Source organism: Ascidiella aspersa, chromosome 1, assembly GCF_963924565.1.
Source record: "Ascidiella aspersa chromosome 1, kaAscAspe10.2, whole genome shotgun sequence".
In the NCBI taxonomy this organism is placed as follows: Eukaryota; Metazoa; Chordata; class Ascidiacea; order Phlebobranchia; family Ascidiidae; genus Ascidiella; species Ascidiella aspersa.
The window spans coordinates 23,057,904-23,083,855 of NC_139447.1; the positions used below are offsets into that span (position 1 = coordinate 23,057,904).

A 25,952-nucleotide genomic window follows, 5' to 3' on the forward strand; every position below is an offset into this window, starting at 1 on the left:
AGTTGTTGCTAAAAAAGTTTCAAGGTTTTTAGGTCTTTTGATGCTGCGGAATGTGAAAATAACCTTGGTTTTTGAGATTGTCGCTGTCTGTAAACAACTGCCACTCTTGAGCTCTATAATAAGGCACTCCAATTTTCAGCAGAAGCCCTTTAATGTATTTGCAGTAAACAAATTCATCATGCTGGCAAGCATATGGAAGAAATTATTTTTTCACATAAACGATAAAATGTTATCGAAGTTCCTGTTGCAAGATATTTGTTGTCTTTCCGTAGTGAGGCCAAAATTTCTACTGCTTCTTTGGGTAGTTAAGACCCCTGTTGAAATCATTCAGCCACTCCTGTTTAAATGTTTCTGGTATAGCTGAACTACTTTTTTAACAAAAGTTGAGAAAATAAAATCTGTTTTCTAATTAAATGATAAAATATGTCTTTATTGAAGTTATGGGAGTGTATTTAATGCCTTGTTACTACGGCGACTATTTTTAGCTAAAATATAAGAAATTTTAACCTGTAAAATTAAAATTTTGACTTAAATTTGTTTTTAACGGAATTTAGACTTTTTTGATAATACAGTGATTAAAACCATGTATTGTTGTATGGAGTAATACATTCGAGTCTTGGTGTCATTAGTTACTTGATTTTGTCGTTTTACTGACAATCGGTGGAACGCAGGTCAGTTATTTTTACAGGTTTATGCAAATCTCAGTGCTATTTTAGGCAATTAGGCATATTAAAAAGACACAACTAAACATGTCAAAAAACCGTGGCTATTTTAGAGAATTTTTTAATTAGCAGCTTAGTTAAAACACACAGTATAAAAAAGGCCTAAAAATTAATTCAGATCTAGAATATTGTCGAAAAAGGAAATATTATAAATAATAATTTTAAATCACCAACAAAAATACACAACAAATACTGTTCATTATTAAAGTCCAAATCAAATATGCACCACTATATAAGTCAAAAAAGTTTGACCTGAACCTAATGCAAGTAACCAGGCCTGCATTGTTAATTCTGTCGGTTTGAATACTGTATATTCATCTATTGAAAATATAATACCATAAAAATGTTGGATGTCAAAAAAACTAAACTCTGATCAATTTTTTAACTGAATAACAATTACAAACAGTTCGCTAAAATATTTGTTAATTTTGTACACCTTTTTTCTGCATTTTGTATTTGATTTTGACTTAGCTAATGTGTAAAACTTTTTTTGCCAAGTAAAAAATACTTATTACTGAAGTAATAAGGTACTACAATTACAAATATATGTTCTGGGAAGGCTTACACTTAATAAACCATGGATAAATTGTATTGACTTGATCATTGAAAGAAGATTAAATAAGTCAGTTATTTTCTCCTGTAATAAGGACAAATTATAGCATATGGCATTAACTTTCACAACTACTAAAAATGTTCACTAAAATTAGTAACGCATTAACAATATTTGATTTTATGCAGAGTATTTAATACATTGGACAGATAACCATTGTTGCAATTATATACTATTAATTGTGGTGTTGGTCATCATGGAAGGAGACCAAGCCTTATTTCTGCAACAAAATGCAGCCGACACGTTACTGCGAAATACTTCTTCATTGCAAGTTCTTCTAAATATGGGATTTCCCAAACAGAGAGCGTAAGCTTAATAACAACATTGGCATTATAATTTTTGTGAAATATATTTTATTTTGTGCAAATTGAATTTCATACAATTGGTAATTTTGCCTATTCTTATATTGAACTGTATTTAAAAAACTTTGAATTTTCTCACCTAATTTGCCTGTGATGAGCTGCTTAGTGTCAATTAAACTGCAAATTAAATTACCAAAAAACACCAATTGAAGAGACAAATTTCAACCGAACTCTAAAATTAGCTTTTCTGTTTCCTGTCTTGAACTTATTTTTTTTGGTTTCTTGTCCTAATTATGTTAATTGATTAACACTGCAATAAGCGTAAGCGTGATAACTTGCTGGATTTTGCATGTTCAAACTTTTTAGAAAAAATACTTGAACCCGTTGGAATAAGATTTAATGGCTTAAATCAGTGGTCTTTAACCTTTTCAACAAGCGACCCCAATTTGAATAAAATAATATTAGACTTAACTTTGCGACCCCATTTTGTGTCAGAATAATGTAGCACTAGCAAATATTCGTAAATTATATACAATTCCAGAGAATTGTTTCTACACATGTGAACCAAAGGATTGCTTTTAGAAATTTTTCGTTAACATATAAATTTGAATTTAACAAACGAACGAACACAAAAGTTTAATTTGTTTCAACAGTAAATTGCATTCAGTGTGATGGTTGCGCCCGTTGCCCGTACAGTATCCACTAGTTTTTGCAAACGCGGCCACACTTTGCACAAGCATAACCGCATGTTATGCGTTACTTCCAAGCGATTACGATATTTCGTTTTTAATATATGATGCTCATTGCGCTAAATCAGAGCTTCACAAAGCCATGTAGTTGAAAACGGAATGAGTATTTCAGTAAAATAATTAGACAGATTGGGATACCTTGATTGCATCACATTGATTTGGCAGCATTTAAAGACAACAATTTTATGTAGAAGAAACAAAAAATTGTCTCCACGATCTATTCACTTACGTAAATCAGTATGACGTCATCGCAAAGAAAACAAAATACAAAAACTGTACTAAAATAGTAGGAATATGATTAGGTATGGCGACCCCACAAAAATTTTAGGCGACCCACAGGTTGGAGACCACTGGCTTAAATGACATCTAAAATCTAACAAAAAGGTGGGGACAATTAAGAGCCACCATTCTAGCATATATAAGTTCTGCTTCATTGTGAAGCTATCAAATTAACTTTTTCGCTTTTGTAAAAAAATCTCGCATAAAGTTTTGCTGTATTACTATGTATAAACTACTTATAGGCTTAGGTATTGCTGTAAATTGTCCACATAAATACAAAGTAAAGCAGATCAACAATTCAATATAGGCTGTCACCTTATTCACTAATGGTTTTCAATTTTTTTTAGCTCTTTATTTATAACTGAAGCAGTGTTGTGTGTAGTTACTAACAGTGTTGTATGTAGTTACTTGACGACAAACCTCTTATGCTTTTACAAAAATAAAATCATAATGAGGTGTTTTAAATAATAATGACAAACTAATCTTGGTCTTTCGAAAACTTGAACTACCGGGTATGTTTAGATTAAAGGCTCTGGCAGCAACAGGAGATGCTGGTGTTCAAGTTGCATGTGATTGGTAAGTTGTCACTAATGCACTTGTTATTATAGTTATTTAACCACCTTTTATTGTTGTATAACTATATATATTTATATGGTTCAAACTAAGTACAAACAGTTGAACGGCTTTTCTTTCTGCGACTGATTCTGCATAGTTATATATATTTTTGCATTTATTTTTTTACCTAGGATCTTTGCCCACGTCAAAGATCCTACCTTGGATGAAGTGAAACCCAGGGAATTCATCTTGTACGCTTGTCCTGCAGGTTCAAATTATTTATTTTTGTTTATGATTATTAGTATGGGCTTATGACATTTATGTGCTCATACTGCTCATGCTATATAACATTAGGTTCACATTAAGTAACTTGAACTAAACAAAATGGATTAATTTGCCAAATTTTTTATAAAATGTATTTTTTTAATAACTTTACATGTAGGCCCCTTCGGTGCTCAGTTGGATGAATTTTGGCAGCAGTCATTATCGACCTGTGGAAGAAATGGGGTTCATATTTCTTTTCCACATGTAACTTTATGCTCCTTTTTCAAGGTAAACAACACAAATATACAAATAGACAGGTAATAATTCGTAATGCAGAGGGTTTTAATGGTCCATCCATTACATAGTTGTCACATGAAATAAAAAAACTATTGAGGATGAAACATTTTTTGTTTTTCAGTCAATTTATAGGTATATGCCAATTGGGATACTTTATATTTCAGCAGTTCTTCCCAACTCTAGGACTTCTGTAGCGATTAGCATTGTAAAGTTTAGTCGTGGACTAAATGTAATTTTGCTAAAGCTAACATTTCTTTACAAAGTTGCATCCCACATTTTAAACAACATTATTACACAAACAAGATAAATACTTGGACAGAACCCTAACTAAATTTTTTTTGCCTAGAAAAACTTATATATTGAAGATTAATTTTCTTTTAACCATTTATTTATATTTTACCGATTCTGTCTGTTGATCTTGTCGTGCAAAACAATTAAAAAAATCTTATTTATGTTTTCCTTATTTTATCATGGGTATAATAAATCATTTATTTATAACAACTTAGGGATGGTCACATAAGAACTATGCATTTTTTTTTTTACAAGTGGAGGATTCTCATTACGTAGAATAACAGAAATTTTATAACACAGGCAAGTTGTGAAACATGAAATTCATTTTCATCTCACTACAAACCTGTTCCTTTTTTATCTCACTGCAACCTGAAATTGAAAGAGGTCATAAGAACTATGCATTTGCAGACAGCATTTTTAGATTTTTATTCCATCTGGGGGGTGCTAATTATTTTAGACTCCCCAGACTGACAGGAGTACCTTTTAATTCAGTATCAACCCTTATTAAGTTGTTTTGTTTGTTATAAATCTTGATTTGTGCATTAATCTTCAGACTTAAAAAAATGGTGTTTATTTAATAGTTGGATTGTATTTTGGGTATGGCAATTGATGTGTTTTCCATACATATTTTGTACATTATGTAACATCCATTTCCAGTGCAAAGATGATAATGTTTCCAAATTGATGCGAGCAATAAAAACAGCGTGTGGCCGAGCAGCGCAGACCACTGCTTGTCCTGCCAAGTTTGACTTGGAATACTTTTCCACACAAAACTATGTTGGCCTTTTCTTGGGAGAGAGTGCTGCTAACTTTCTAAGAAAACTCTCGGACTGCTTTGCTGATGAGGCACAAAAGGCAGCAGGTCAGTTATGCTTTGTTTGAAAATGATTTGTGACAATATTCTTGGTGGTTGCTTTGTTGTGATTTTATCAGTAAAAGAGCTTAACAAAACCTAAATTTAAGGTTCATTATGACATTTCTGTATTCTAACAAGCATTCATACCTGGTGTGCCACAAGACCTTGCTAAGTGTAGTGCAATGTTTCAAGATTTTTTCACTTTCCCAGGTTTCTGTTGAGTTTAGGGGAAAGTGGGGCAAAACATACCCTGGGGAAAAAGCGGACCTTCACATTTCTTGTTAACAAAAATTTCCAGCATCAATGTTTGTTTGCTGAAAATTGATTATCGTCGAAGAAATGTTTGTTTCCCAAAATATATATGTCAGATTTGATTTTGCACAAAGTTGATAAAAGGATATTACAGTAAAATTATGTGTTGGCTCTCAAAGTTCAAGTAAACGTGAAGTTACTTTTTTGTTAAATAATTTGTAGATAAGGGCCTGTTTATTAATCCAAAACAGTTGGATTTTTCAGGTTTTAGAGATTTTAAAGAAATTAGGATTTCATGCGATACATAGTGTTAGGCAAAACGGACCCCTCACAAGGTAGTCTGTTGTTAATAGTGTAACTAAAATTAGAACTTTGCTGACTTGTTTTTTTGATTGGCCTTTCAGTAAAGGTCATTCCATGCTTTATTTAAAGGGCTGGAACCCATGTTTTCTGATTTTCTTCATACTGGGAATAATTGAAGATATAAAATACATAAAATTGCAGAAAAAAGGTTCTGTGATGAGCAGATTCAAAGATAAGACTTTTGAAATATTTAACCACTAGCTGGAAATGGGTTGTTTCTTTGTTTCCGCTGGAGTGCTTTAATATCTGTGGAGGCTTTATTTGCAACAGAAGCCTGTAGTAAAATGTTTTTCCCCATTTATTGAGGTGATACCATAACTTAAATTATGACATCACGTTATGACGCAACTTGTGATAATCTGGAAATGTTTATGTGCCCCTCAAATCAAAATCCTTAATCTGGCATTTGTACAACAAAGACATTAAATTATCTTTTATTAGCCAAGGGTCCAGCCCTATGCAAAAATGTGCAAAAACAAGTTATATTTGGGCTTTAGCTCTGTTAGCACAGTACTTTTCTTTCATAATGTTCTGGAAGAGAATTTACTCACAACTATATAAAAATACATTTTTTGTTCCTTTATCTTTTGAATGAAACTTTGTTATTAGACATTTAATGAGCAATAGTAACTGAAAAACAAAGTCTCAATTTAGCATGACTTAATGGATTGTTACATCTGCAATACAAGCTTATTTAAGGATTATTATTGATAAGCCCATGACATTACAAGTAGCTGCTAGCCCTCAAACAGTTAATTGACAAAATAAATGAAAAAAGGTATGGCAAGTAATTGTTAGTCCATATTAAAACTATCACTTTTAAAATAAATTTTAGGATTCCAATTACCCAATACTATTATCGACTTTTTAATACGTCAAAATTTTTAAACCTTTTTAGTGTGCCTCATAGGACATATGATTCTAAAGCACTATTCTATACTGAACTTATAAAATATACAAATCTGTGTAAATAAAATTTTTATTTTACCAGTTAAATAACATTGTTGAGCATTATAATGTATTTTGTATTTTGTATTGCATTATAATGTATTTGTATATTGTTGCAAAAAAAATTTTTTTTTTAGATACTAAAGTTGAATCACACAGTAACAAGCAACTGCACATTACTTTGGCTTATAAATTTCCTGCTGCTAAGTTTGACCAGCTAGAAAGCTTGGCAAAGAAAATTGATCTAAAACTTAGCTCAACATGGGAGCTGAGACTTTATTCCAGAGACCCAAAGTTTGGGGAAAGTGAAGTAAGTTAAGAAACACAAGATAATTGTTTGTTTTATTATTGATGTTCCTAAAATTAATTTTCATATTGATTTTTTTTTTTTTTTTATTGATAACCATGATTAATTTACAAAATATATAGATCTGGGCAAAATATGTTGGGTTCGGCTTGCAAAGCAATTTATTCCAGCCCACGGTTTAATTTCTACAAAATATTTTTTATGTGAATTTTTATTTGTTTGATTACGGGAACTATATAGTGGCCCTGTTCAAAACTTTTATAACATCCCTGCCACAATTTTTTAAACTTTTTTACTTAATTTAGTTTATGCAATTTTTTTATGTTTGCTCAAATTTATACAGTGTTTGCAATGTGGCCATTGTATCCTAAGTAACCTCTGCAACTTAAAACTTTTCCCTAAAGCTGTTACTCACAGGGTTAGCACCTAAGATTGAATCTGTTTCTTAAATACCATGTTCTAGCAAGGTTTTTCCGTTTTTTAAGTGTTTACTTAACTAGACTATGGAATGAATATAACTTTTGCTAGGTGTGTTGTACTAGTTTAATTTTTGTACTTTAATTTGTTGCTGGTCGCAAGCGTATATTAGCAATTTACTCCATTGCGCCTCATTTGTTTTTAGGTTTTTAGCTTGTTTAAACACTTTAAACAAACAGGTAAAGACACAGGTTTTTAATTTATTGTCCTCTGTTGCTTGTACAAAATAGACTACACGGTTACTTTTATAGACCCTCCGTGTGCTATACCCCTATGCTCCAGAATCAGAAACTCATCTTCAACTAATCAATGGAGATTGTATATTTGTTGGTCCTGAAGATGTTGCAAACTTATCAAAGTAGGCTCGTTTTTTGTTGAATTTTTATTTTTTTACATTTAATCCTGTATATGACAAATATTCTAAATAACTTTACTGTATGGACAAAGTTTGTTTGCCTACTATTGCTCTAATCTCAATGTTTTTTTTAAAGCACGGTATTTAAAGTAATTTATTTCATAGTTCTCCTATATCACATCTGCAAAATTTTTTAGCCCACTAATGTATGATATTTTAAATATATTTATTTTTTTATTCCAAGGCCTTGCTTTGTTTTATAACATTGTGCATTTAGATCAGGCTTTGAGGGATGGTTTTATGGCACATCGTGGATGACTGGATGTAGTGGATTTTTTCCAGCTTCGCACACAGAAAAGTCAACAGATACAGACACTTGGACAATGCACAAGTATGTATGTAGCAACAGAGCAGATACTTTGCAGAATTAAGACTTTGTCTATATAATTTACTATTCTGCAGGTTTTAATATGATAAAGCAGTTAAATACTTAATTTAAAGTTATCACAAAAAAGTTCCCTGGTCTTTTTGCCTGCTTGCGCAGAAGATGACTCTGTAATTTGTTACATTTTTATTACCCCCCTCCAAAGTTAAATAAATTAATTAAATATACTCTTTCATGGCGCACTGCAAATCAGTAAAAAGCCCGGATCTATTAGATCTTTTTAAAATACCATAACCAACACAAAGCTTATCTAACTTTAGGTTTGTTTTCTGTCAGAAAGGAACTTGAAGTTTTTGAAAGTGGATGTAGTCTATACAATAGTGTTTCCCAATGTTTTTAACTAGTGCCCCCTATGACTCAACATGGTTTTCCAACATGATTGTAGATTTAGAAATGTAGTTGTTTTTACCGACTAAATATCATTTAGAGAATTAAAGTTTTTCGTGTGAACTATACATCCAATGTCAAAATAAAAATTTAGCTAACATATTACTTTTTTCATAAGTCAGCTTTCTTCAGAGAAACCCCTTATCTTAAACTTAAGCATAAATAGGCTAATAAAAGATATTATTAATTGTACAAGAATTGTGTTAAGTCTTGCATTAAAGGATTATGGGTGGTAAAGTACTATGGTATAACTAAGGGGTGAACCAGGCCATGCCACCACTCCCAACAAAACTATATTTTTGTCAACGTTTACCAAGCAAGTGAATAACATTTTTCGAGCTTTGCTTTTTTCGCACTTTCCATATGTTTTTTATCTGTTTTAAGGAATCAATTCACTCCCAGACACTATGAGTACTATGGCAGGTTGCGTCATGTGACTTAAACTGTACAAGACACAATTTTTGTTAAATTGGTCAATAAATTCTGTTATTTTGAGAAATATGCAACTATTATATGTTTCTATGAACAAGGAGTCAAGTCTTCTCTTAAATAAAAAGTTTTATGCAATTTTTATGCACTTTGTGTGTGATTAGACTGAATTTGAGCTGCATTAAAACAATTTTTAGAGCCACCGGTGTGTTTATTATTATTTGTTATTATTATTTATTATGTCACCGTATGACGTAACTTGCATTATTTCTGAAAATTAGCATGGCCCCTCCCAAACAAAAATCCTGGATTCACCCCTGATCATTATATAGAAAAGTGATTCCCAAACTGTGTGCCACGTCACATTAGTGTGCCTCGAGAAATTGTCAAGTGTGCGGCGAAACATTTTTTTAATATTGAAAAGTGATTATTTGTAATACAGATTGGCATACACGTAAGCATTTTAGACTTAAATACGCACTATTCATTACAAATAAATAATTTGAGACATTTACCAGTTTGAGACATTTACAGATGGTTTATTGTGTGTTATAAGGGTGATTGTAAAATTACTCTATTGTTGTTTTGTTAAAAGTGTGCTGCGAAATTGTAAAGATTTGTTAAGTGTGCCGCGAGCCAAAAAAGGGGTTCCACTGATATAGAAGCATGCTTAAATTTTGCTCGTGGCAGATGGCAACCCTGGATATCAGTGAGCATTTTTGTGGTTGCGCAAGAACATTTGTGAGCAGTTGGGACAATAGACATCATTCGGGCAGGCCATTTTTGGGTGATTTTTTTATTTCATATTTGGTGATATCAAAATATCTGCAGTACCATATCATCGGATTTTGGTGTACTATTAATACATACGCCATAATCGTTGGTGAAAAAAGCTTCAGGGTGGCTAGGTCACAGTTGTTAACACCAATGTGTATGTAACTGTGTATCTTCATTAAAAGATGAAATGGTTACTATAGATCCCCTTCAAATAAGGTTCCTTGTACTTACAGAATGTAGCAAGCATTCCCGATTTTTTGTCAACTCACTCCTCTCTGAGCCTGTGTAGTTCAGTTGTAGGTCAGCGGACCCGGTATAAGGTCGTGAATTCAAACCTCACTGCAGGCTAGTTGTTTTTCTAGCCTGCTTGCTTGCATTATTGATCGAGAGTTCGCTATTTTCTTTTTCCTTAGGTTTGCTATTTTCCTTGCAAAAGTAACTTTCCCTCATAAAACATACTGACCTTGGACAAAATGGCCTATGAGTTGCGAACACTGTATTTGTCAAGTATTGGTTGGTATTGCTGGCAGTAGTAAATTTATATTTTTTGCAGAACAATATTTGGCTGCATAACAGTTATGTTTGTAGTAAAGTAGAACAAACACACAATAACGTTTTATAAAAACGGACTGATTTGCTGAAGACTTTATTTTGTTGGATTATACTTACTATATAGCCAAAATATCAAGTTTTGGAAACAACCTGGTATTTGCATTATGTTTCATGTTTTTTAGGCTTTTCATATACTTATGCATTACAGTTTACACACCTGCTTCAAATGGCAGTTGTTTAAAGTTTTCAAAATTTGAGAGATTATTCTACTTATGCATTACAGTTTACACACCTGCTTCAAATGGGAGTTGTTTAAAGTTTTCAAAATTTGAGAGATTATTCTATTGTTACAATATGCACATGTTTGCAAAGGGTTTTTGCGAACACTGTAGTTCCTATTCGTGCTTAAAAATATATTAGATTCAATATGTGTGAAAACAACAACCATTTTTTTAGTGAAATGGATCTTTAAAAAATAAGTGTTTTTTGATATGTCTTTTTGGAACCAATTTCTTCGGTTTTCTGGCTGATTCTTCGTCCGACATAGTCGACAAGGTTAAAGCAAATGTTGGGAGTATGCTCAGGGCTTAGGGGGCAGTAGGTAAAGACCAAAATTAAAACCCAATTTTTTTAGAAGTTTATTTTATAGGTATACACAGATATAGATACCACTCATATGAAAATAAAAAAATGCAGTATGTTGATATATATAATGGGTCTCTCTAGTTGGATACCCTGATATACAAGCCTTTTTTTAAATTATTTTAATACAAGGGTTTTGCACATGAAACTATGTAGCTTATAATGTACACGAAATTCTGCAGCTTATAAAATATAATTTTTGTTGGAGACGAATTAAAAATTTTTTTAGGAAATGGCCCATTAGAAAAAAATGATTGTGACTGACCCTTATAATTATGATTTATACTGCTTTTTTAAACATCAACATTTTTACTTAATTTTTTAAAGGGGGTAAGGTATACACTTAATTTCATTTTTTTTACTGCTTCCATCTGTTTTTTAACAGTTTTTTTTATAGATAACAAGAGAACTAGCAACTTCATAAAATTTGGTTTAAAAAGGTGTATATAGACTGTATAACTAACATATATATTATTCTTTTGCAGAAGTTTTGTAATTTCGGGTAAATCAACAAATGGGCAGCCAAAGCTAACTCGAAAATATTCGCGAGGAGCAGATGAGTTCCATACATCTGGATACTCTTCTACACAAGTTTTGCTACAAAATGTATGTCTCTATGAACTTATTTGTTTAAATTTTTGGTTTGAAGGCTTATCTGAATTTTCTTTCGCGCTTAAAGGCTTTATTTATACTTATGGAAATGTGCTTTTTTTGATTTTGCTTATTTGGTGGTATTTTTATATAAAGATGATGAAATAAAAGAACTCTATAAGTGCCAAAAATAAATAATATATATATCTTATTTCGTATTAATTTTTTTATGTTATAACACTTGGAGTAGAATGTGAATTAAAATAAAAATTTGTAAACATTTAGGTTTTATATGTGCAGATGGTCTAAAAAATGATTGTGGCACTTTACCATTGGACCTAATTGCAATGTGATGTGTTGTTTCTGAAATTAGCCGACTTAATACTTTGCTATAATCACTAAAATTTAGTCAGTTTATGCACTCATCTTTTGGGCCCATGTGCAAAATTTTGGCAACTTTTATCAGTACTCGGTCACAACTGTGTGACACAACCTTATTTTAGGTGTCCACTCATGTAATAGCTTTTACTTATTTTTAATTTTTTAAAGACATATATCATCATAGTTTACATTTGTTTCTAATGGATTATATTGGCTATTTTTTAAATAATTTGCTCTTTTATTTATTTTTTTAATTTATTAACATATATATACCTTAATCTGCCAGAACTTATTGGGCTTAGAGCTCTTCATTAATGACTACAATCTACTTTGATGATAACTATTCCACATTATATAATACTTTAACAGAAAAATATTTTATTTTCTGAAGTTAAAATCCAACATTGTCAGTTGTATTGATCATAACATTATGTATATCTGAACAGCAAGTAACCTCCAATCACAAATGAAAAACCTTTTGTTGATATTTTTTTTGTTTGTTGACCTTTGTGAATTTTTTACACTACAATTGCATATTTAAAATACTTTAACTTATTTAGATTAGTTGTGTAATACTAGAATTTTTGTAAGGGTGTAGAATAGATTGGCCAATAAATCACTAAAGTTCAATGTTAACATATTGTTCAAGTATTTGCTTTTTTGACCATGTTGCCAGGAGTAATTAATATGTGATAAAATCAATTTGTTTGAGCATTAAAACTAAATTGTTTTAAAACAAAAAAATTCCAGGATTTGATTAGCACCACACTGCATGAGGTTGGTCAATCATCAACAACAGAAGTAAATGTAAACCAAAACAGTGCAATAGATACTACTTTAAATTCTGATCCACCACCAAGGCCCCCTAAGGATGACGTGTATACAACAGTAAGTTTGAGTGTTGAATGTCATGGTAATCCGTCTTAATTGTTTAAATAAGTCAGGTCAGATGTGCTTCAATGTATGTCCAGTCATTTATGTCTTTAAGTTAAGTTATGCCACCTTCAGTCTGTATGACCTTACGCTTAACTGTTACTTCCTGGTATTGTGAAGTGACTCTTTGTGTTTGTTTGGTTAGCAGTTTGCTGTTTCCTAATTGATTGTTCTATATAGCCTGTGTTATTATTAACCAATAAAGAAACTATTTTTTTAGTATCTGAATTTTAAAAGCAGAAATGATTTCTTACAATTAAATCTATATTAAATAGAAAACATTTCATTGGATTGTGAATAAAATTAAATGTTGTCGACAATGAAAAAGATGTTTATTTAAAAAAAAAATTAATATAGGTTCAAAAACCAAAAGGGCAAACTCCAATACTTAAAAAAGTGCATAACTCATTTCGCCGCATTTACATTTTTCGACACTGTGAAAGAGTTGATGTGACCTTCGGAAAGCAATGGATTCAATTGTCGTTTGATTCTGAAGGTATGGTTTTATACTGTATGTTAATAACCTTTTTTGGAAAAAATGTTTTCAACATGACAAATATAAGTTTTTTTATTTTGAAGATAATAACCAGTAAAAATATGTTAAATTAGTATTTAATTTTTTATAGTAGCTTGAGACATTTTAAATATTAATTCTTGTTCAGGCAACTACCATCGAAAGAATTTAAATATGCCAAAGCGATTGCCAAAGCGGGTAGGAGGTCCCAAAGATTTTGTTCATGACAGTCCAATAACCGAAATGGGAATTTTTCAGGTTTTTTATTGTGTATAACTTAAAAATAATTATCGTTCCTGTATTCAAGATCATTTGATTTTTGCAGTTTAAAATTTAATTTTTTGGGTACTAGACGAAATACCCACGGTTGCCTAGTATAAATAAGGTATTCACCAGTTTTAATACTATGTCGCCTTGAACATTATTTGAAAAAATTGTTTAACATGCATGGAAATTGTGTATGTCTTAAAAGTATTTCACGCGGCGGTCAATACATTTTTCTGTTATGCGATTTTTAGGAACATGTAGCCTTCATTGTGAAAATGGAAATGGTAATGCTTATGTAATTCGCCACTGATTGTATTTGAAAGTGACATGATTCGAATAAACACTTTGCCATAATATTAATTATACTTTATGAAGATTAACATACAAAATATCGTTCATGCAAAATTTATTTGTTTTAAAGTTTCTAAGGAAGTTATGTTAAACCCAACTTATAAATGATACGACTCGTGTGGAAACGGCCATTATTTACTTGAGTCTTATTGAATACAAAAACAAACTCCAGGTATTAAATCGTTTTCGGTGGGTTGAATAAATTAGCGATAAAGCTAATGGCTCCAACTTAAATCAGTGACCTGTTTGGAAGTAATATTCCTTGGCGACTACACTGAAAAGCTCAGAGCGCAGGAAACGATCTGCAATTTGAGTCACACTATTTATAAACAGGGGTGACGTTATAGTGCCCCGTCCAATATTAAATCAAGCATCACGGCAAACTTTTTGTCAAAACATCCGCGGTATTTTGAAGACAATATGTCTTAGATCAGGGTTCGGCAACCTTTTCCTAGTTGGGACCAAAATAAACTCAACAAGTTCTCGGCGGGCCGTAAAAAGTGTCGTGTGGCTTTTTTAACTCGTCCTAAAAAAAGCAACGCGCAAAGCGCGAAAAAAAATTGCGTTTAAATTGGCAAACCTTTTAATTTACAAGGATACGCATTGGGCACACAAAAAATAAAAGATGCCTATTTATTATGCTCTTGTTCTTATATGTTTATCATAAAATACGGAATACACCAGCGAAATCATTATCGACATTAATTTTGAGAAACTTTCATTTTTAAGATTTCCATGCTCCGAATAATTTCCACTTAGAGTAGACCATACGTCCGGTCTGGAAGACTCTTTTAAAAGTAAAACCTACTTTAAAGTGAAATAAGATTCGCGATTTTTGCATTTTTCGTATTGTTATTAGTTAAAAATGTGGGACATTATGTTGTGTCCGGCTTGAAAAAGACGTCGAGGGTCGGATGATTTTCGTTGGCGGGCCGGATCCTGTCCGCTGGCTGTAAGTTTCCACCCCTGTCTTAGAACGACAAAAAAATTGTTGCTTCCTGGTTAACAAACTGTAAGAAGGCATGAGGTTTTGCGCTGTTACGTTAATGTATATAAACTTGTTAACAATTCGAAGGTTAATGTTACTCTACAACTGTAGTTGATGGCCGTCACTAAAACGTAAATATTGTTTACTGTCAAAGGCGCGCTGCGTTTGGCTAAGCACGTTGCAACGGGCTCAGCATATCCACACATACTCCCAAGGGAAGCCCACTGAAGCGCACCAGATATACAAAAAAATAACATCCTACCTCGTATTGTTTAGCGTAACTTGTTCTCTTTTAACTGTTGGCCTAAAGCGTGTCGCACGTTTGGGCCTGCTTCATTTATGTTTTTTACTTACAAAGTAACAGATACCAATACATATATATATATATTTAATTTTGTTGCATAGCAATATAAAAAGTAGCAACTTAAGTTTACCTGCATGTATTTTTTTAGAATGTAATTCCTGCTTTCTAACATTGAATGATATGTTTTAGGCGAATTTGACAGGACAAGCCTTGAGACAGATTGGAGTATCCATAACTCATGTTTATTCAAGCCCTTCCTTGAGGTGCTTACAAACTGCGAATTCTATTTTAAAAGGTTTGTAACCCAGCAGCTTAGCACAATTGGTTAATAAATAAATGGTTTGCAGTACTTCTAGCCAGGCAGATTGGATTGGACAACTATGCATGTTATGTTGAACTTATAGAGAATAAAATCGTAATGTTATAGCTGGTTATTCAGTGTTTTTTTTTTGTTCTGCATAAAAACGATTATTATTTATTTTTACCATTTTTTTTAGGAATGGAGCAAGACAAACTTCAGCCAATCAGGGTAGATCTTGGTTTGTATGAGTGGATGAAGTGGAGTTCAGGTTTGTCACCTGTGTAAAAATAAGGAAAAAAGGACACCTCTTTTAAAGATATAAAGTCTTTTGAGTAAATAAATGTTGTCGAATTTAACTTGTTTTTTAAAATAACTGACACAAACACCTCATTTTTCGAGATCATTTCGGTGCCTTAATTTAGATCAATAAAGCTCACTTAGATTATTGCAACATTAGTAGTCTATATAACGGGCTCGATATTATATACAATTTAACCTATTAATATTTTATATTTTTTAGTTTTATGTTAGTAAATGATATAGTGCAAAAGCGACTTTTTACTTTAAAGAGATGCAACTGGGTAATTAGTGAAGTTTATTGTATTTAATTTGAGAGTTAAGTTCAAAGAAATAAACACATCGTTTTTATTTTTATTTTCTAGGGTTTAGGCCAGAGGCTCTCAACCTATGGGCCATGGCCCAGTAGTGGGCCATGACGCTGTTTTCAGTGGGCCACAGAGCTTTGCATACAGTGATGTCAAAAAGCGTGTCATTATGAACACATAAGAGTCCGACAGATAAATAACAAAAAACCTCGACCTAATGTTATATTTGTAACATCATTTCTTTTAACAATGGCAAACACCTTGCTTTCGTATTATTCTTTGCTACGTTTATAGTGCTGCGCAACCGGTGCGTCGCGACGTTCCCGTAGTTGTGTTAGGCCTACTTGTGTTTCAGGGTACTTTTCAATCAGTCTTATTGTAAGTATTTTGACCTTATGCAATATTTCAGGTAAAAATTTATGAACTTTAATAATAATTTAAACTTTTTTGAAACCTATGTTACCTTCTATTGTCATAAATTGAATGACTTAACCACCAGGAACTAACAGGAGTATAAAAATAGAACAATTGTTTTCAAATTTTACACCCAACGTGGAAAGGGAGATTAACCATGCGCTCAAAACCCCAAAAATATCATTGTAAAAATATTATTGGCATTTTATAATTAGTCTTGGGAGTTGTTTCGAAAAATATCTGAAGTTGCAAAATATAAAACACCAATGTCTGGTTTCATTTTTCAAATGCTATCAAAAGACCAATGTCTGGTTTCATTTTCCAAATGCTATCAAAAGCCCTCTGTTTTCCGTCAGCTGTTGCAAGAAAGTACAATTTTTAGGACTCTAACTGGTTTCAGAAATTTTCAGAAAGTCTGTAAAACCACAAAATCAGAAGATAAAGGAATGTAATGCGTAAAATTTCCGGCGCCTTTGCCGCATTTTATTATAAACTACTTCTTTTTATATTGGCTGCTCATGATATTTACTGCCCCGCTTTATATATTGAACTACTCGCCTGGGCGGTCCCAATCCACGCCATTAAGTATGGGGCGACGTAACACATTTGAAATAAGTTACAAGCTTTATTAATTTATTGTGTTGTTGAAACTTTATATTTTTCATTAAACGTTAAATGGGCCACCGCCTTTTTTTACTAATTTAGTGGGCCATGAGCAAAAAAAGGTTGAAAACCCCTGGTTTAGGCTAAAGCTAGGATAGACATTTTTTATAGTAAAGCTTATTGCAATGCAAATCAACATCTTATGAAACACAGATATACAGATTTAACAAAGACTCGGGTGTGTAGTTAAAGTAAACCAGCAAAGTGAATATTTAATCATTTAATTCTAGATAAAGTTCACCGCGGCCGTCCGTAAGAAAAATGTTACTTAATCATGTAGCATTGCACATTGTATTTGCAGGTGGTTTTCCAAAATTTCTTAATCCCGATGCATTGGATTCGTTTGGAATAAATGTTGACAAGTCTTACCGGTCAAAGTTCAAACCAGACGATATGCCTCTAAGTGAAAGGTGCACTGACTACTTCAAACGCGGTCACAAGTTTCTAACAAGCATTATTAAAGAAACGCAAGGTGTGCATTTTTTGTAATGTCTGCTGATATTTTCCCCTGTCAGCTTTAATTTTTGTTAAATGTTACGTGCAGTTTATTTGTCAAATCTATAAATATAATCTTTAGTTTATAGAAAGGTGTGTTATGGATTTGCTATAAAGAAAAACACCTTTGAAAAGGTGGACGTTAATACTCAATATTGTTTTTAAGGTGACATCATGATTGTGGGACATGCTGGTTCTTTGGATAGCATTTCACGACAAATACAAGGATTAAGTTCAAGAGCAATGCCAGAATTTGTTAGCATTGTTACTAAGGTTGGAAGAGCAATAAACTTTGCCGATTTTGAATCTCCCCATAACTGTGGTTTCAAAGCTTTTTTCTATTTTGTTTGCGTCGAATGGGCATATATGCAGATTTTCCTCTATGTGCAAAAATAAAAAGTAAAAGATAAAGCCACTACAACATATGAGGTTTGTGACATTCCAACACGAACCACAGAAGGCTCTTTGCGTCAATTAGGGTTGGGCCAACATAAGATATATTTAATACAGCAGGTCCGACTAATGTCGTGTGAAGAAATGTCAAAATCTAAACGATGCGTACTTTACCCTATTGCTTGGTTTGTTTTGTATGCTGTGAAATTTTCAGTTTATGTTACTTTTGCCACAGTTGTAAATCACTACACTTAAATAAAAAGCAGTTATAATACTGATAAAAAAAAACACTTTGCAAGAATTCAAGGTTGAGATTTCATTTACACCCACGAGTCCGACTGACATGTGCCATTTTGGAAAAGTTAGTTGTTGTTATAAGACCTACCGGAACCATTTGGTTGATCTACGACAAATAATGGTTTCCGGACGATTAAAGCCCAAATTTTGCGTGTTGGTATTTCTTGGTCAGTGAATTTCGCCCTGGCGAATGTTGATTAGTAGGCACTAACCCGATTGGCAAGAGCAATTTTTAATTCAATCTAAACCTTAGAAAGTTAAATTATTTCATGGTTTTATTATGACTAATATTGCTTTCTATTATTTAGGTTCCGTACTGTGGATCAATCGTACTTGAGGAATCTCCTGATTTGGGAGTATGGCAGTTGATAGAACCACCATACCCCTCACTAATACATGCCCCCAACCCCCAGTTTGACTGGAAAATTTTACAAGGCTGAACGGTTCAACCTTGCTTAGTTCCGTGCAATAGTTTACTAATAACTGGTGTTATGCTTATGAGTATCTAGTTGTTGTTTAGTAATTTACAATAACACATGCACGTTATCAATAAAACGTTTTATTGTTTAACATAGTTAAAGTCATTGGCAATATTTTACGAATAATGACTACCTATCCAAGGATCTACTCTAAAACATACACACGGTTAGAACACTCGCATACACAACATTACAAGACAATGTTTGCTCTGTAGTTTGTATACCTCACTGTTAGCTTACTACTATATAGCATTTAATAATTTTAGACCTGAATATTTATGTTGTAAGCGGAAAAGTTAAATTATCTATTTGTTGGCAAGAGTTGTGAAGCCGTGTAACGCCAAAGCATTTTTCTTTACTATGTTTTAAATTAGTTGTTTTTTTGCAGAATTTCGAAATCAAAACGTTACATTGTTTTTTTTTTTGATGTTTTATTAAAGCTTTCTTTCTACAAAAAAAAATGGTTATATCCATATTGCAAAACGATCATTGACTTTAGCAACAATAAAATTAGCAGCTACCTTTTGTTATATTGGGTGGTGTCGTTGTTTGTTAAACATGTAATGCGCAGTGTTGTTTGGCATGCAAAAAAGTTGGCCGTACCACTTGGATTGGGTGCAAATCGAATTGTATACACCATACTTTTACCCCAGTATAATACCCTGTCAATCATGTATTTAATAACGAGCACAACTACTGTGTGAAAGTTATGTGTTAATGTTGTCTAGTTTAAACGATGTGTAATGTGACAATGTTGTCGTATCTCCCTGTTTAATTGTACCTACTTACAAAATCCAAGAGGTTCAACTGCTTTGGTGATCACTGATCACTGATCAGCATTCTTCTGTTTGCATTAAATCAGAACGCTATTGGGGGAGAAGGCACGCCTATTGTTGTGTTTAAGTATCCTAAATTAACTGTCCAATCTGCTATGCGGCAGGTTGCGTAGTTGAAAAAAAAAATCAAAATTTGAGGCCGTAATTATCGTAAGAGTCATTCGAATGCCTTGTACCACTATGCAAACTGCCGTTGAGATTTTATTGCTTTTCACGACAACGCCTTTTCAATGTTATCTGATACTTTTATTTTTGTTAAAAATTTGAAACCTTATTAGGGCCTATTGTTTAAGTTAGGTCAATATGAATGTGTTTAAAACAAATGTTCTTATCCCGTTTCTTTACTTATCCTGTTTCTTCTTTATACATGTATCGCTATTTTTTTCAAAAGTTGATTACAGGCCAGTGGTTGTTAACCTTTGATATGTTGGCCCACTTTTATGGGCTCCTTATCAACGTACACTTAATTATAATTCGATTCGTGTGTTTACTTTATTATGCACTTGTTTTGATGTATTCTCTCGTAATATAAGCATAATAATTGTGTATGTGTCTTTCAATGTAAGAGTAACTGAAATACAGGCCTACCATATTTTATCACCCCAAAAAAGCCAAAATGTTTAACGTTTAAATGAGCTTATCACCGTTTTTTTTGTTGTTTTCGCAAAATCTTGTAAAATTAGCATTTAGACCAGGGTGGTCCAAGGTTGACAGCATCGAAGGCCACAATATTTTGTGCATACTCTTGGCGGGCCACATAAAGCAGGCTACATTTTCGTTTGGTCGGGGTATGATGAGTTCAACGATGACGCCGCAAAGCATCGTCAAAAAGTAACGTCGAAGGACATACAAGGTCCACAAACTTGCTACTATCGTTGAACTTGTGCGCAAATGGAACGAATGATAACGAGACTGGCAAAAAGGTGCGCGCGAAGCGCGAAAAAAATTGCGTATTTGACAAAATTTCAATTTAGAAGAAGCTTACTGCATTTATAAGCGTAGATTTTGTTAACTAGATAAATTTGGCTAAAATTGCATCACGGAGAGCGTCAGCCTTTAGTCATAGTGAAAACCTGTAAAACAGTGTTTGACAACCTTTTTTGGCTGGCGACGCACTTGTTTTAAGTAGCTTACTAATAGAGCAAAAGAATTTAAAATATCTTTTGGCACCCTACAGAGTGCCAGGGCACCCCGGTTGAGAACCAGTGCTGTAAAACAATACTTCCCGAAAGCGGCATATTTTATCGTTCATTTACATTGAAGGGGCAGAAATAGTAATTTATATTGGGCTGTATTTTTATGTTATACTCATATTAAAGACGGAAAATAAAAAGCAAATATAACTTGTAAGTTCGCAAAACATCCATTTTAAAAAGTCCCATAAAGTACGTATAGTGGACTTTCAAACCGGTCTAATAAATCACAAAAATTAGGCGTTCTTTGTCACCCCATGGATTCGAACTTGATAAGCGATAGTATATAGGCTAATCTGGTTTATTTAATAGTGTAACCGGAAAAAAATGTAATCATAACCAAACAATTGCAGTATGCTTGCTGATCGTTGGATATTTCTTTGATTAAACCCTCAACTATACGCATTACAATAATTCAACAGTGCTTCGCGGGCCATGAACAATGATGTCGCGGGCCACGGGCCTGGGTTTGGACCACCCTGATTTAGACCATGTCCTGACCCCCAAACTATGTATTTAGCTAACTTCAACTACCTAAAAAAAATTTAAGTCTTTTTTAGTCGAATTCAGTAGTACTTAGCTTTAGTTTATAATTTGTGGTGGCACACTGAAAAAACTTAGTGACACATTTTCACAAAACAACAATATCATACCTACCTTGACAATCGCCTTTATTACAATCGAGTCGTGAGATATTTTAATGTTATTAGTTTTCTAATGGTAATGTGCTTTTAAGTCTCGTACCTTAGCTATATATGTTAAGTAACACCTGTCAAAGTTTTAAATCAAATAAACGCAATGTATTGCGAACTTTTTACCCAATGCGTCAAGGCTCCTTCATAGGTAAATGTTTTACCTATTAAAACCAATGAACACATTTTTTATCCCGAATTAAATATCCTGGATCCAACCCTAGTTTATGCACCCTAAGAATTTATACCTCGCTTTTGGTTTGATACCGGTACTATTACCAAGTTGATTGTTGGAGAGACAAGGTAGGCTAAATAACCACAGCATTTGGTATATATGTAGGTTAATAAGCAGTTGTAGAGGAACAAAAATTATAAAAGCATGCGCATCGATAGCCTAACTAACCTATAAGTATTACTACTTACACAATTATCGAAGCGGAAATTAACATTTCAACACACCTCGTTACGGCATAATTAAATGTAAGTCTCCTAAAATAATAATTGCACATTTTCAGTAAAAAACCCTGGAGTTACCTTAATTTTCGATGCATGCTGATGCTATAAAGGCGTAGGTATCGTAGGCTATAGGTTACATATATCAGGTAAAAATATAACTGAGTATGTTTGCAACTGAGTTGCATTCCTGCAGCAGCCATTCTTACCCATCGTTGTGTATTTAACAACATAGATGTTGCCATTAGCCTACGACTTGTCATTCCGCTAATAACGATATGGCGTCATTATCTGTTTGAAACATAGACACCTTAAATAGAAGGACTGGTATCCTCTGTGCTCGGTATCTGGAACTTGGGTCCCACCATAATTTGTGTCAAATACATAGTAGAACCTTCATTCTGGTGTCTCTTGGGGTGGTTTGAAGGGTGAGGAATTACTTTTCATACTTTTAACCTTCTACAAGGTCATCTGAAGGCCATTTAAAAGTTAAATCACATACAAATAGCGCAAAATGACTCAAAATATTGCATATTTTCTCACTTAAACCACTAAAACACACAGTATGTTCCCTGTGACTGAATTAAAATCTATACATGGACAGTTTAGCCTGGATAGTTCAACAGAAACATGTCTAAAACGAACCTTGAAATAAGATAATTGAAAGTTAACTTTTCTACAATATATATTTAACGTTTTTAGGTAAAAATTGCTAGAGCAATGTTATTTCAAGGGACTCATCACAATGAAATTTGTAGAAATAAGTAATCAAACTACTTGTTGGCATACTAAAGATTGTTCAGTTTTTAGTAGAGAGTTTTTCTTTTCTTCTCAAACAGCCGAGTTGTCTTTCTTTTGTCACTGCTAAAAGCACAAATGCTTTCAAAAGAATGTTTGATAAAGTAAGACATGCTCCTTGAATTACAACCATTGGACTATCGATACGACGCAAAGCATGGCTGAGATGAGCTCGGCAGCAATGCAAGTTGCACTTACCAAACAGTTTATTGGCTGAGTTTACAAAATGTACTGTTGAGAGTAGAGGTACAGTTAGTCCACCTCTATTTAAATTTGTGAGAAACTCCGAATTAATCCGATGGTCGTCATCATTTTCAGTTTCGATACGCAAGATATTAGCTCGATATTTGTGTTCCAAATATCCAACTAGAAAAATACATTTATGTTTGACACTGTCATTAGATTGCACTAGGTCTTCAGTGTCAGCAATGGTGATGTCAAATTGATTATCATCAATGCAAATGTTAGAGGTGCAAGGAACATCATGAGACTCGCACGGAGTTGACTCATATTTTAAAAGTGCATGTTTTTGTTTTTTGCAGCTGCCTTGATATCTATAAATAATGTCAATATAGAAGTTACCTCCACTGCGTTGTCTGGCTTGCTCAAAGAACTTTTTAAAGGCCCCATCAGCACACCAGGTAGAGTAGATGAAGTTGTGCTGAGTCAGTAGCAACTTTGCCGCCACGATGTTGGCTCTTGTAGACATTACAAATGCTTCTGCAGTTTGATTGGTAAGCTTCTGCGTCCGACCTCGACCACCTGACCATGCACAAGAGGATATAATGCAGTTCTTGGTCCATGGTTGACGACACTCGTCACGCATGTTAATACCGGAATATCGATCTTTCACATTCATCATGTGAAACCAATCAGTGATGAGTTGGACAAAAATGATGGTGCCCTCGTTAATGCCAAGTTTATCCTTTAGTGTTGAAAGAGCATCAACTGTCTTGTCATTGAAGATCTGGCATACAAAAGGCACGCTTTGTCTCTGCAAAGATTTTGAGTACACAGCTATGTATGTGATCTTGGTAAGACGGATGCTGTTTTCCGGTCTTCCTGGAACAGTGCTTTATGTCCTTCCATCTTGCAATATATGTGTTTCCACCTTTTGTGAAAGAAAGTTTATTATCATGCACCGTTATCCAGTTATTTCTTATATTTTTAAAAGAATGAACGTAGTCAAAAACATGGAAAGCATAAGAATTTATAGCGTCAATAAAGGCTTTACCAGGGCCATGTGATTAACCATAAACTGCAACATTTGTATTGCAATTATCACCTACACTAGAAATTATACTACCACCAGCATTGTTTACCGCTACTAGAGTCCCCAGTAGAATTTTCTTGAGTTGATCTGGATTAAGTTTTGCAACAGGGTAAATGCGTTGTATATATCTATGGGCACAAAAATGGCAGACAACTTCAATCACCAAAGCATGTGTTGCAAGAACTTTGGTATCACCAGAACCATTTTGCGCATAACCAACAACACGACTACCTGAGTAGGCTACGTAAGTGTTTCTGTGAGCTTCACTTCATAAAAAAGAATGTTGACGAGACACTGCTGAGGTTGAAGCTTTGACTACAGAAGAGTAGTTTTTTTAAGAGTTCCACCCTCGGTAAAACAATTGAACCGGACTTTCGTATCCTTTTATATGCAGCTGGAGAAATGTTATGAAGTTCGGCAGCAAGAATATAAAGATTTTTGTCAAAACGTCGACCTTCTGGAGGAGTGAGCAGTAACTGTCACGGAGCATAAATAAACTGGAAATGAGGCGAATCAGAACAACTCATGCTATTTAATTCCTCTACAGCACTTTTTAGATAGTCTGTATGTTTGAACTCATTATGTTATGCATGACAGAATTTTATCTAACTGTGACCATTTACTGACAAGGCTATTCTTTTGCAGACAACCAGCTTCGGAAAAATATGTTTTAGGTAGCTGTTGCTACCAGGCATGGTAATATAAATCAAAAACAGCTCTCTGGTAATTGTAATTGTTAACCAACGTTTCGGCGACCTATGCAAGCCGCCTTCGTCAGGGTGACTCTGAACGCTCGTACAGTAAATGGAAAGCAAAAAAAGGAAAAAAGTAGAAATAAACGCGAGCAACGAAACGATAAGAAAATAATTAGCGACTGCCTCTAGTCCTTCAGCAGGTGCCTGTAGCAGGCAGAAAGCACCACGTCAGTTTTGACGTTCATGGTGTTACCCTTCTTATGGATGTTCCAAGATTCCGAAAATAATCTTTTTCTGTAGTCTGATTCTCGTGCTATTATTGAAGCGCCACCAAAATCAATTTGGTGGCTTCGGGAAACAGCATGGTATGAGAGTGCAGACTTCTTTGCGTCGTTATTTGCCACGTCCCTTTGGTGTTCTTTTCGGCGAGTCTTGAATGACCTTCCGGTCTCGCCGATATAGACCAAATTACAATCCGCACAGGGGATTGAATATACTACACCTCGTTGGTCAAAGGAACTGATGGGATCTTTGGGGTGACTCAGAAGCTTTCAAAGAGTATTGGCAGGTTGTACACCAACCGCTATACCGAAGTCTTGCTCGAAAGAACTAACTAAGTTGGAGGCGCTAAAGTGTTAAAATATTAAAGTTATTGGGGGTGGCTCATCGGTCCGGCCTGATCATAGGTCCCGGTTTTTCCCTATATAATTATAGCCAAAATTAAGTGATAAGCTCGAATCGAAAGAACAGATAAAACTATAATATTTAATCTTTTATTTATTTACTTTCACTCATATAAATGAGAAGAACACATGAGTAACATAAGGTTCTAATTAGTATAGTTAATTAGGCATTGTAGAATTCAGAGTTTAAACCTCCCTGTGTCACGTAACCATTCGTTAACAGCATAATGCGAGTAGTCTGTCCATGTTATTGGCGACGTTCGTATGAGATAATAACACAACATTTTGGGACCAAATTTATTTACGGTGTCTACGATTGGAACCCAAGTTTCGTAACCCGAGAGTGCGAGTTACTAGTCCTTCTATGGTTTGAAACATAAGTTTGTGTTCATCTTATTAAGGGGTCTGCAAATACTTTTTGCCGCGACCCAAAATTACTAGTACCGTACCAAGGCCTCGAGACCCAAATACTTCTCAAGTTGTTAATAAATAGC

The 25,952-nt window shown here is 33.6% G+C and overlaps 2 protein-coding genes across 2 annotated transcripts; one reads left to right on the forward strand and one right to left on the reverse strand.

The window, feature by feature from the left end:
• The first annotated feature begins 1,467 nt into the window (after window positions 1–1,467).
• On the forward strand, window positions 1,468–20,217 carry LOC146168333 (ubiquitin-associated and SH3 domain-containing protein B-like). The gene is made up of 17 exons (XM_083388998.1): window positions 1,468–1,638; window positions 3,185–3,238; window positions 3,409–3,485; window positions 3,660–3,769; window positions 4,727–4,931; window positions 6,626–6,798; window positions 7,524–7,630; window positions 7,905–8,018; window positions 11,345–11,465; window positions 12,582–12,719; window positions 13,122–13,260; window positions 13,427–13,536; window positions 15,378–15,483; window positions 15,686–15,757; window positions 17,473–17,643; window positions 17,833–17,939; window positions 18,665–20,217. The coding sequence occupies exons 1-17, from the start codon at window positions 1,529–1,531 to the stop codon at window positions 18,794–18,796; spliced, it is 2,046 nt and encodes a 681-aa protein (XP_083245124.1). The 5' UTR covers window positions 1,468–1,528; the 3' UTR covers window positions 18,797–20,217.
• Window positions 20,218–22,798: 2,581 nt separating this feature from the next.
• LOC146168334 (uncharacterized) lies at window positions 22,799–23,837 on the reverse strand. Its single transcript, XM_083390949.1, has 2 exons — window positions 23,390–23,837; window positions 22,799–23,173 (listed from the first exon to the last, which is right to left on the reverse strand). The coding sequence occupies exons 1-2, from the start codon at window positions 23,667–23,669 to the stop codon at window positions 22,809–22,811; spliced, it is 645 nt and encodes a 214-aa protein (XP_083247075.1). The 5' UTR covers window positions 23,670–23,837; the 3' UTR covers window positions 22,799–22,808.
• Window positions 23,838–25,952: the final 2,115 nt, after the last annotated feature.